Source organism: Pseudophryne corroboree, chromosome 11 (genome assembly GCF_028390025.1).
Source record: "Pseudophryne corroboree isolate aPseCor3 chromosome 11, aPseCor3.hap2, whole genome shotgun sequence".
In the NCBI taxonomy this organism is placed as follows: domain Eukaryota; kingdom Metazoa; phylum Chordata; class Amphibia; order Anura; family Myobatrachidae; genus Pseudophryne; species Pseudophryne corroboree.
This window is the reverse complement of record NC_086454.1, coordinates 340465562-340478639: the sequence shown is the minus strand read 5'-3', so window position 1 is coordinate 340478639 and position 13078 is coordinate 340465562. Positions and strand designations below refer to the sequence as shown.

General features: G+C 48.4%; 1 protein-coding gene and 1 pseudogene across 3 annotated transcripts in view; both read left to right on the top strand.

The window, feature by feature from the left end:
• The window catches only part of GLG1 (golgi glycoprotein 1), a 45599-nt gene that overhangs the window by 21107 nt on the left and 11414 nt on the right, over positions 1-13078 (top strand). For all 3 annotated transcript variants that reach the window (XM_063945885.1, XM_063945886.1, XM_063945887.1), the window contains exons 2-9: positions 649-681; positions 1792-1878; positions 2012-2227; positions 9532-9735; positions 12017-12088; positions 12193-12376; positions 12475-12689; positions 12869-12990. In XM_063945885.1, coding sequence (XP_063801955.1) covers positions 649-681; positions 1792-1878; positions 2012-2227; positions 9532-9735; positions 12017-12088; positions 12193-12376; positions 12475-12689; positions 12869-12990 — 1133 coding nt within the window. The remainder of the gene's footprint in view (positions 1-648; positions 682-1791; positions 1879-2011; positions 2228-9531; positions 9736-12016; positions 12089-12192; positions 12377-12474; positions 12690-12868; positions 12991-13078) is intronic.
• LOC134971096 (U6 spliceosomal RNA) lies at positions 2937-3052 on the top strand (annotated as a pseudogene).

Genomic DNA, 13078 nt, shown 5'->3' with positions numbered 1-13078 from the left:
AGCTCGGCAGTGATCAGCCACAGAGGTGACCCTGTAATATATGTGGCGTCGCCCTAATCCTAGTGTTAGTAAGTGTTGAGTATTCATTGCTGTGGATTGCACGGATCATAACTCCTGTTACCCAGGACCCAGCACCCCCTCTATGGATATGCAGAGTATTCTTCCTGATAATGTCAGCATGTGCCTGCTCTGCCCCTTTAATGCACTGCCCGTCATACTGAGTAGCAGTGATACAATGGTTTAATCACCAGTGTTCTGCCCGTACTGGTTGCATACCTGTAGTGGGCTGGTCCTGTGTGAGAAAGCAGCCCATCTATTCACGGCGTCCCTCGGTGAGGTCTCTGGTTACAAGTGAATGGCCTGCACTCTTACCAGTCCTGGTTCCGCCTGTCTCAGTGTGGACAGGTAATGGTGCACATTACTGAGAGATGGCTGCTGGTGGGTAACGTGTTTTGTATAATGATCTGCGTACTCCTGATGAGAGATGTGAATAGCTTAGTAACTGGCAATAGTCTGCAGTCATGACATTATAGTATAATGGTATTATAGTAGTGTTAGTATTATACGTATAACCGGCCGCAGGCCTCTGTTTCTAAATGTTACCCGGCATTATCTGACGTCCTCCTAATTATTTCCTTCTCTTTGCAGGCGGACAATGAGATTTCTTCAGACTGTAACCATGTAAGTATTGTGACCTCTGACTAAGGCCTGTCCCCGGGGAAGTAGTGACGGGGCGGTCCGTCCGGCATGACATTACAGAACATCTAGAAATTCCCTGTTAGCCGTATTCCTGTAGCTGCGTCAGTAAGATGACTGGTGACCTGTGTCGGCACGTTCCGGCTGTCGGTTGTAATATGTGACAGTTAACAGATATCCGGTTCCATTATCTTTTCCATGCCTTGCTGAGAGTATCTGATGTCATTGTCTGTATACACACGTACATTGCCCTGTTACAGTAGGTGTCACCCCGCTGCACAGATCGCCCCCTACCTGCCATGCCTGTGCTAGCACCTGGCTTACATTCATAGAATTGTCTTGGAAGCCTGATTGTAGTGCCCGGCAGAGTATTACTGTACATTGCTCCTTCACACAAGATAGCATTGTGTGCACAACCAATCTCTCGCAATGGGTATGGGACTCTGTGTCGACACCTATTGGTCAACAGTGACTAGGTTGACACAGGAAATGGGTCAACATGGAAAAAGGACATTTTGTTTTTTTGGTGTCCTTTTATTCGCAGTGTGACGGGGAACCTCAATTAGTGCACCGTGTCCCCTCGCATGGCTTCGGGCCAGGTTACTGTTCTCGATTTGTAGTCCTCGTGGGTCGTAAAGTATGAAAGTTCAAAAATGAAGAAAAGAAAAACTAATTCGACCTAATGGTCGTGTTGACCTATTTCCTGTGTTGATCAATAGGTGTCGACCTAATGTGTATTGACCTAGACAGTATCGACTTAGAGTCTGGATACCCTCACATCGCAGGATACCCATTTTCTAGGACACAGGTTCTCAAACTCGGTCCTCAGGACCCCACACAGTGCATGTTTTGCAGATAACCCAGAAGGTGCACAGGTGTATTAATTACTCACTGACACATTTTAAAAGGTCCACAGGTGGAACTAATTATTTAATTTGTGATTCTGTGAGGAGACCTGCAAAACATGCCCTGTGTGGGGTCCTGAGGACCGAGTTTGAGAACCTGTGTTCTAGGAGACAAACGAGCATCTTGGCCTGTGTAGGCTGCATTATGCGCATCACATACCATTATGGACTAATGTTTATATGTTTACAGCTGCTCTGGAACTTCAAGTACAACCTGACGAAGGACATTAAGTTTGAGTCTGTGGCCAAGGAGATCTGCAAATCTACGCTGTCTGCGGTGAGTCTGAGCCGGGGAGATCTCTGGGATGTTACTGCGGAGCTTCATGCTGTGATCAGACTTGCCTGTCTGGTCTCTATGTAATGTCCCATCCGTGGGGGCAGCCTGTAACCAGCCTCTCGTTTATCCACAGCTGAAGGAATGCGCAGAAGAGACCCCTGGGAAGGGTTACGTGGTCTCGTGTCTGGTGGATCACCGGGGTAATATCACAGAATACCAGTGCCACCAGTACATCACCAAGATGACTGCTATAATCTACAGTGATTACCGGCTGATCTGTGGCTTTATAGAGGACTGCAAGGCGGAGATCAACACTCTGAAATGTGGCAGCATCCGGCCGGGAGAAAAGGTGCCAGGCTCTAATAGTTATCACTGCTGTTCATACTGTACTGATCGTAAGCTCTTTGGGCAAGCAGGCTGCATCTAAAGTATTTTCTCCTTCATCCACTAGGGGCCACTGGAGCGTAGTTACAATGGGGATATAGTAGGCAGTAATTGGGAGCTGGCACTTTAAAATTCTCAACCTGTGGCTAGCTCCTCCCCTACTATCTCCCCTCCAAGCCAGTCTTAGTCTTAGTATGTGCCCGATGTGAGCTGGTTCACTTGGGTTTAGCTGAAGAAATTTTTCTTTTTTCTTTATTATTTTATTTTTCTTTCTTACACTCACAGACTGGCAGCTCTGCCACTGCCAGTCTGCACCGTGGGAGCTGCCGGCGGGGTCCCATCGCAGCTGCGTGCGGCTAGGGATGGGCCCCGGCTGAGGGAGACACTGAGCTCTCCTGAGTCGGCGGACACCGCTGCGTGCGGCGCGTGTCGCGGCCACTCCATCCAGCAGAAGATTCCGGCAGCATGGCAGCGGTGAGTATCAAAAATGGCCGGACACCGCTGCGTGCGGCTCGTGTCGGGGCCACTCCATCAGAAGATGAGTACAAAAGGGACCGGACACCGCTGCGTGCGGCGTGTGTCGGAGCCTCGGGGTCGAGTTGGAGTACGCCTAAAGTGTGGTGAGTACAAACATCCCCCCTTGTCACTGATGTATGTTTTATCATGTGTTTGAAGTGCTTGCTTCGGCAGCACTAAATTGGAACGATATAGAGAAGTTTAGCAAAGCCCCTGCGCAGCATGAGCCCTGTGCAAGGATGACATGCAAATTCTTGAAGCGTTCCATATAATCCTGACCAGAATTAAACAGTTTCAGTTTTCAACATAGGTATGGTCCCCTATACTCCAGTCATAGAAGGCTGGAGTGCATCAAAGGCGCTTAATAATTTGAACTTGGCGCCATTATATGGGGGGCGGAGCTTCAGCCCGCTCTGTAAGCGGGCTCAGCGCTCTTCACTACCCGGCTGCAGAAGGCAGCCGGGGGATACACAGTGAGAATAGAAGCTGTATGCCAGAGTCTAAGGAGCATACTTAGCACATTATTATTTGCAAAAGTGAGTCATTATTGCTCACACAGCTAGGCTCCAGACTCTGGCACACAAGGTCACATGGGACTCGGTGCATGAAACGCTCCCCGGCCACAGCTTACAAGCGGCCGGGGAGATACAGGGCGCTTCCCGCTTATGGTAGAGCAGGTTTAAATTTGGCGCCGAAGCGGAGGGGGCGGAGCTAACTCCCGCTCTGTTCGGCGGGCTAAGCGCACTCCGTCCCCCGGCCGCTACAGGACACGCCGCTGCACTGTCACACCGCTCCCCGGCCGCTGCAAGCTCCCTTCCCTCTCCGGGCTGTTCAGGGAGGATAAAGGTAGGATGTGGGGGTGAAGGCTATTCCCGCTTTGCTCAGCGGGCTCCCGGCGGCGGATCGCAGCGTTCACTGCCTCTAGACACAAATCCTGTCTCAGGGGGGGTTTTTAAATTTTCTGTGCAGGGAGTTGCTGACATTCCTCCCTGCAGGAGAGTCCTCTGACAGGCATTTCATACAGGAGCCTGCTCTATTACAGGAGCTGGGGCTCATCTCATAATGATTCAAAAATGTGCACAATTTATTTACCATACATATACTACAGTATTTATCTACCCTAATGGGTTCACATACAGGGTTGGATTCACTGTGGGTGTGTATATATATATATATATATATATATATAGATGTGTATGTATGAATATATATATATATAGATGTGTGGAGGTATGTATATAGATATATGCATACAATGCCGTATATAGGGCAGTGCGGATGGTGTGGTGGTTGGCGTTGCTGCCTTGCGGCATGGAGGGCGTGGGTCTGGTTCCTACCAGTGCCCTACTTTTGTGTAGTTTGTACAGAGGTGTCCACATACATCTTTAAGATAAAACAAACCACTTCCGCAATGTTTTCTAATAACAAAATACCTCCTTGCCACATAACAATTTCCCCCATCTTTTCTCACAGTCTGGTCACCATTTTGAAAAGCCAGCGGAACCTCCGAGAAACATCTGGTGCACCTAAATTTAGCGGTACACTACATACAGTGTGGTCTTCCCTTTATTATTCCTTGGCTAGTTACTAATGCTATTTGTAATTTGGGGAATGCGTGTAAGGCATCAGACAAATAGCGCTGCGGCTCAGTACGCTAGTAGCGGGTATCTGTACAGGGGGACCAGGGTTTGAAAATAAAGAAACTTTAAGGGGAGCCCCTATAGCCTAGGGCTAAGACTCCTGTCCCACAGCGCAGCGCTACTGGTTCAGGTCTCCGCTGCTCCAGAAAGTTTATTTGATGTCGGTCACTATATATTATAGTGCAGACTTTACATATGGCTGTGTTTCTTTAACCCACCTTTTCTCCTCTCACCTGGGATAGTTAAAGAATTCCCTCTTAGGTGTGAAGTATGCGGTGGAGCCATCTGCAGAGCCCTCCACGCGCCTGCAGGACACTCCTGTTGAACAGCTCAGATTATACAGGTAATGTCACTATTAACCAGAGATCTTGTACGTCATTTCACCTCTCCAGGTTTCTAAAGGAACCTTGCTAACCTTCCAGGTTACAATACTAATGATGTCTGTTTTCTGTGGAGTCTGAACCAGTGTCTCAGAATATCCAGGTGCATTATACAGCAGTTCGTCTGGTACTGCAGGTAAAGGAGGCGGACACGTCAAGTCCATCAGGGTTCGACGCCAATGACGAAATGACAGCGACTGGCCCAGTCTCGGATGAGCTGGGCAGGCTCCGGTAGGCGGCCGTCAGACACCCGAACACACAAAATCAGGTATCAAACAATGTTTGTTTTCCCTACCCTCTTCCCACAGTCGTCAGGAGATGGTATCAGAACCTTTCTAGGATATACCCCTCGATGTACCGCCGGTCCAACAAGCTGCCGTTTTCCTGAGCAACCTTGTTCAGGGACCCATCGAAGACATATACGGCAGCATGTTTCTACCTTGTCCGGAACAGGTAGGTTGTGGAACAATTGTCCTCTAGGTTACAGGATGTTTCACATCAGGATCAATTGATACTTTGGTACAGGTCCGAATCACGATTCTGCTCTATGATCTTTGAAGGTCACCACGTCTGCAGACTCGGACCCTGCATTTTCGCTTGGGCTGTCTTAAACCGTCGACCTCTGGGGCTGCGACTGTGACAGGTGAACATGTAATCCTACGGGGCAGATGGTTCAGGGGAAGGAACTTTCTGCAGGATTTCTTGAACCATTGGAGGTAAGTCCACTTTGCTTTCTCCTAATACTGCCCCAGCTCCAAGACAGACCGTTACCGGTCTTTCCTTTAGATTTTTCCGTGACCCTTCGGAAACTTTCGACTCCACACGGGCGATATTTCAGTCGCCAGGGGATCTCAAAAAAAAAAAAAAAAAAAAAAAAAAAAAAAAAGAGCTGAAGCAGAGGTTCAGCATCATCCTTATAAACCCACTACAGGTCAGACTTTCCTACCACCTGGAGGGTCCCAGGGTAGGCGCAGGTCGGTGGTCCTATGGGAAGAACTGAGAAGGCTGGGGCAAACTAGATTTCGGAACAACCATCTCAGGAGTCCCTCGGCAGGGGGCGGCCGATTTACGATGACAAGAGTCATACTGCAGGCGGCGCTCCATATGCTTCTAACCGCAAAGAGTGTTGATCCCTGTTTTTCACATATCATTTGAATCGGGACAGTTCTCAGGCCTTTGTTTTCTTCTCACGTTCCGAAGCCAGTTGGCTCGGCCAGACCTATTCTGGCCTTACAATCCTTTCAGTCTGTGATTGCTATTTTTTTTTTTGAACAAGAAAGGGAGTTTTTACGTGTCCCTTGTCTTCAGAGATGCCTGTTTACTGATTTCAGTTGGACGGGCTTTTCTCAGATTCACATTACAGGATTCTCATTTTCACTGTCAGTCCTTTCCTCTCGGTATCTCTTCCGCTCCCACAGAGTTCAGGAAGATCACAGAATAACTCTTTCAAGGGCAGAAGGTGACGTTGGTTCCCTAAATGGACAATCTACTGCTGCTTTCCCACTCTGTACATTAGGTGGCTTCTGAATATCCGGAGGATCCAGGAGCTTATGGTTCAACACAGATCCAATTTATGCTCCTCATAGACGTTTCTCAACTTGGTCCGTCAGAGGATTTTTCCTTCCTCGGCACCAGGTACTCTATTCCTTCAGTCAAGTTGCGACGCAAGGAGTGGTCGCCTCCATTCCTCTCTGAGCGGGGGACAACATTCCTCTCTGAACGGGGGACAACATCCCTCTCTGAGCGGGGGACAACAATCTTCTTTCCGGGTCAAGCCACCAGGTCAGACTCCCGGGGGAGAAAACATTCCCCGGAGTTTTGTCAGCTGGTCCGCTGTGGGCGGAGATTTCGGATCGACCTCAGGGCGTTCTGACTGACTTTTTAACCCTTTACTACTCTCGGGCGTGAGCTCGGGCAGTAGCCGAGGAGGCCCTCAGGGCTCCGGGGAGTTTTCTGGTTATTCTATCCGGCCTCCCTTTTTAATTTCTACCTCCGGTTCGGTAACACAGGAGGGGATTATGCGTGCTAGTCCTCTCGGTGGCTCTGGTTGGGCCACAGATGTCTTGAAGATACAGATACACCTGTTGTCAGTAGAGGAGCCTATGCTACTACCTCGACTGGACTGTCCACTTCAACAACTTTTCCTTGTTCAATCTTACACTGGTTCCGTGTAACCGTGTGACTGTTCACGAGACCTCAGAAGGGAGTAGTTCCCTAGGTTGGTTAGGCCTACCGGGCCCCGATTTCAGAAGTCTGTTACCTCTTCTCGCTTTTGCCACTTTTGGAAAACTGTATCGGACATAATAAGCATAAAAGGGGTTTTCCCCTTCTTTCAGTTACCATTCAGCCGTCATCTTTGGTTTCTCTGGGAGGTTTTGCTCCGCTGCGCTTCATACCACACTGACCTGAATTTTAGGTCTCTGTTTTTTTCGGTTTTCTTCCAAAAGAGATTAGCCTAGCGGCCGTAGGTTCGGCCTCTTTTTCAGGGAGTGCTCTATGGCATCTCCCCCGGCTGAGTTTCGGTCTCAGCGGTCGTTTCTTCCTGAGGGGATGTCCATTTTTCCGACAAATCTGACACTAGTGTTTTTTGGTCCTCTTTGAATGTTGTCATGGCTCGCCGACTCTCCCTACAGAGGTCTTCGGCTATTCGACAAAGTGTTTTCTTCTTGGTGCTGTACAATGCTCCCGTGCTAAATAGCCGGGGTCCCAACATACGCTGGGCCGTTGGATACATCTAACCATCAGACAGTCTTCTTGGAGGTTGCTAGGGAGCCTCCGTATTCCATTTCAGCGCACTTAACGCGCGTGGTAAGACCTTTGTGGGCGGCTGCCCGTGGGGTCTCCATAAATAGTTTGTCGGGCGGCTACTTGGTCGGACTGACATTCCTATTGTCAAATTCTACAAGTTTGACACTTTTGCGGCCTCTGCATCACAATTTGGCCGAGCAGTTTTTACAGGACTCGCAGCGCTCTCCCGCCCGTTTTTGGGAGCTCTGGGACGTCCCCATTGTAACTACGCTCCAGTGGCCCCTAGTGGATGAAGGAGAAAACAGGATTTTGGTACTTACCGATAAATCCCTTTCTCCGATTCCACAGGGGCCACTGGACGCCCGCCCAGCGCTGTTCCTCCTTGTTTTTTGCTTAACGGTTTGCAGATCACCATATGACTGCTTGTTGAGTTCAGGCTAGCCTGGTTTTTTGTCAGGTTCTGTTCCAGGTTTAGTTTGGGTTATCCTGGTTTACAGGGCGTCATTAACCTCCTCTACCTTAAGGTTTGTTTATTCCATCTCTCATCGGGCACAGTTTTACGTAGACTGGCTTGGAGGGGAGATAGTAGGGGAGGAGCTAGCCACAGGTTGAGAATTTTAAAGTGCCAGCTCCCAATTACTGCCTACTATATCCCCATTGTAACTACGCTCCAGTGGCCCCTGTGGAATCGGAGAAAGGGATTTATCGGTAAGTACCAAAATCCTGTTATTGCTGTTAACCAGTGTTCCATGATATTCAGTGTCAGGGTTTCCATATCTTTAGTCATTACAGAAATTATACATTGTAAAACGTCATTGCAGAGGCGACTGTGGTCCTGCCATTCCCTGGTATATAGCTGTATACAGCGCTGGTTCCCTTATCTCTGACTGACTGGTACTAGGTCTCCCTGCACAGGATCCTCACTATCAGGGGAGGTGGTCTCCTGCTATTCCCTGGTATATAGCTGTATACAGCGCTGGTTCCCTTATCTCTGTCTAGTAATAGATCTCATAGGACCCTCACTATCAGGGGGGTGGTCTCCTGCTGTTTCCTGGTATATATCTGTATACAGCGCTGGTTCCCTTATCTCTGTCTAGTACTAGATCTCACAGGACCCTCACTATCAGGGGGGTGGTCTCCTGCTATTCCCTGGTATATAGCTGTATACAGCGCTGGTTCCCTTATCTCTGTCTAGTAATAGATCTCCCTGCACAGGACCCTCACTCTCGGGGGCGGTCTCCTGCCATTCCCTGGTATATAGCTGTATACAGCGCTGGTTCCCTTATCTCTGTCTAGTACTAGGTCTCCCTGCACAGGATCCTCACTATCAGGGGAGGTGGTCTCCTGCTATTCCCTGGTATATAGCTGTATACAGCGCTGGTTCCCTTATCTCGGTCTAGTAATAGATCTCACAGGACCCTCACTATCAGGGGGGTGGTCTCCTGCTATTCCCTGGTATATAGCTGTATACAGCGCTGGTTCCCTTATCTCTGTCTAGTAATAGATCTCCCTGCACAGGACCCTCACTCTCAGGGGGGCGGTCTCCTGCCATTCCCTGGTATATAGCTGTATACAGTGCTGGTTCCCCTATATCTCTGTGTAGTACTAGATGTAGCCCCGGAGTGACAGTGACTTGTTCTCTCTGCACAGGACCCTCACTCTCAGGGGAGGTGGTCTCCTGCTATTCCCTGATATATAGCTGTATACAGTACTGGTTCCCTTATCTCTGTCTAGTAATAGATCTCACAGGACCCTCACTATCAGGGGGGTGGTCTCCTGCTGTTTCCTGGTATATAGCTATAGACGGCGCTGGTTCCTTTATCTCTGTCTAGTACTAGATCTCCCTGCACAGGACCCTCACTCTCAGGGGAGGTGGTCTCCTGCCATTCCCTGGTATATAGCTGTATACAGTGCTGGTTCCCCTTTATCTCTGTGTAGTACTAGATGTAGCCCCGGAGTGACAGTGACTTGTTCTCTCTGCACAGGACCCTCACTCTCAGGGGGAGGTGGTCTCCTGCTTGGAGAAAGCCATTGTAAAGGAGGCGGAGGAGGCCGACTCGCAGACACACTTCTCAGATAAGTGTAAACAGGCCATCCTGCGGGTGGCTGAGCTCTCGTCTGATGACTTCCATCTGGACAGACACCTCTACTTCGCATGCCGAGACGACCGCGAACGGTTCTGTGAGACTGTAAGTTACCCTTACCTTGCACTGTCCTGTACCGGGAACACAGAGCAGCTCTGTTCTATTGGCCCCAGTCTGCGGGAGTTCATCTTGTAGCGCAGTAGTTCTCAATGGGATGTGGGTGCTGTCTGAGTGTTCTTCCTCCGGGTACATAAGGACATAGTAGGCTTCTGCTGAATGTAATAACCTACCCATAGGTCAGTGGTCCACCAAACTGGGTGCCCTGGGGTACTTGCAGCGATGCCCTGGGTTGGTGGCCCAGGGCCAATTCAAAATATTTATGGTCAGTATAATAGGCAAAACCAGTGCTGGTGGCTTCAGCAAACCCTGTCCCTCACCACACAGCCCAACCTGAGGAAGACCTATAAACACAATATACGTTAACATTTTAATTTCTGAATTTCTCAATCAGAATCTTTTAGCCTAGGGGTGCAGTCTAAAAAAAAATACATGATTTCTAGAGCGCAATGATTCAGAAGTCTGGGAAGCACTGCCCTGGGGGATTGTATGTAAGAGATGCTGACCCGGGAGCTGTTCAGGAAGGAGAGGTGGACCAGTGTTGGGAGATGCAGCGTTGGTGTTTTATCTGCAGTGAGGGATGTTAAAAGGAATGGGCCTCAACCACGTCACATGAATTAATTCCTAGGCGCGTAGTGTGGAGGTGTTTGACTGTATATAGCTTTGTCCACTCAGTATCCATCAGTGTACAGAGCTTTATATTCTGATACGGATACTGCTTTTCTGACAATATACCCATTTGTCAAAACATTTGTTCACATTAAATCTTCTGCATCTGGGGAACACTGGGTGTCTGGGGTGAAGTATCACACATAGGAGGAAAGGCACTTACATGTGGACACCACTTAGCCCCTACTCGTCTTTGCTGGACAGCTCCACGTTTTTGCAATATTCAAGAAAAATGTATTTAAAAAAAAAAGTTTAGCTGAAATATTCATCATAGGATTTTTGAGAGTAGTCATGAAATACCTCACAGAAAGAATGGTGTCCAAAGCACAGATGCAGTTTCTTTTACTTTACTTTGGTAAATAAGTTTAGCATACAAACTGGGATGTCTAGATCTGCGCTGGAATCCTAATGTTATCAATGTGACCATAGCAGTAACACTAAGGCGTACATATATAAATGTTGGTTATGTATTCTAGCAAAATGGTGATCTCTGGATCTGTGCAGGAATCCTAATTCTACTCTGGTCACATTTTTTATGCATTTAACTTCCAAGGCAATCTTCACATCATTGAGACATTTAATATAATTCTCTGCATCAATTATGTAGCAAATAATCCTGCACCTCCGATTATACCATCACAAGTATCGGTGTATTACTATATTAAGACAGTAGATGGCAGTAGTACTCTAATTTTTCAAATATTACATATGTGACCATAGGGTGCAGTAATACTTTCTTATGCTGCAATATAGTAGTAATATTAATAAATTAATGCCCATCAGTGAATATATAATATAAGTGTAATTCTAAGTGATCTGACCTATAAAACGTCTAAGCTTTAGCCGACCTTTTTATGCCGGAGTCTTATTATACCCCTTTCACACCGCAGCTTGTACCCGGTAACTTGCCGTTTTTACTGGCTTCCTAAACGGTTCGAGCTGCGATGTGGAAGGGTCACCTTCAATTTACCGTTTACAAAATACCGGTATTTTGAAACGGTAAAAAAGCAGGGTCCTACCCGTTTCAGACCCGTTTAATTGTGCAGTGTGAAAGGGTCTGAAACGGTATTTCCAAGCCACAGAAGGTGATAGGCTGTCTCCATGTGTGATGTCACCAGGCAGAAGCAGGAAATAAACATTTAAAATGACAACCACTGTTTTGTATGGGTGAAACGGGTTCAGTGTGAAAGGTACCAAAACGGTAATGAAATGGTAATATACTGGTTACAACATGCGATGTGAAGGGGGTTTAACTGCTCAGACCCGTTTTAAGAACCGTTTCAAAAGCAGGTTTTGCGATGTGAAAGCAGCATAACACGGATCCATCCATTCATAGTGACCAATCATCCATACAATGTTTCATATTGTGGGCTTTTGTAATGATTAGATCTGCACTTGTTATAAGTAGTATGAAGCTTATATACATGTTTGTATCATGTTTTACATCTTGTATTTTATCTATAAGCAAATTCTCAATTTAATGATAAATTAAATTGCTCCTGTCACATATTGGACAGATGGAACGGGATACATTTAGGCGTGTTGGCTTTAGGTTGTATATGTCGTCGTCCTCTCACTTTGCCTTGTGTTCCTTGAACAGGTCCAGGCTGGAGAAGGAAGAGTCTACAAGTGTCTGTTCAACCATAAGTTTGAGGAATCCATGAGTGAGCGGGTGAGTCTGGAAGCGGTGTGCGGCCAAATATCAGCACCATCCTTACAAATGTCTGATTTAACGGTCCTCCCCTAAGAGGTTCTAACTTGCCGTCCTGTCTGCAGTGCCGCGACGCTCTCACTACACGTCAGAAGCTGATAGCGCAGGATTACAAAGTCAGTTACTCCTTGGCGAAGTCCTGCAAGGCTGACCTGAAGAAGTACCGCTGCAACGTGGAGAATCACCCTCGCTCCCGGGAGGCCCGGCTCTCCTATCTGCTCCTGTGCCTGGAGTCTGCTGTGCACAGAGGTGTGTGGCTTTATCCAGTGCAGCAGAGAAGTGTGTGGGTGGGTGCATGGGACATTGTAGTCCGTGACTAAACCTCCGGGTTCCGGTTGTGTTCCCAGGCCGCCAGGTGAGCAGTGAGTGTCAGGGAGAGATGCTGGACTACAGGCGCATGCTGATGGAGGATTTCTCTCTGAGCCCTGAGATTATCCTGAGCTGCCGGGGGGAGATAGAGCATCACTGCTCGGGGCTGCACCGGAAGGGACGGACTCTGCATTGCCTGATGAAGGTGGTGCGCGGGGAGAAGGGGAACGTAGCGGAGAAGTGTCAGCAGGCGGTGAGCAGCCCATGTGTTCAGTGTTGGCTTTGCTTTGTGACACCTGTCCTATAGCCAGAGAAAATCTCTGCTGTGATCATACCTCAGCTTCATTCCTGTGCCTCGGCCACCGTGTGCATCATGTCCTCCTGTAGGTGCCTGGCTCTTACCCCTCTCTCTTCTCCTCTATCCCCATACAGTTACAGACACTGGTGCAAGAGACGGACCCCGCAGCGGATTACCGCATAGACCGGGCCCTCAATGAGGCCTGTGAATCTGTCATCCAGACTGCCTGCAAGCACATCCGCTCTGGGGATCCAATGTGAGTACCACATCCTAAATTCAGGGCCGGGTGTCAGCGGGTCACTGAGCGGTGCCGCTGGCAGAGGGTGTGTCAGGGTACCTCACTG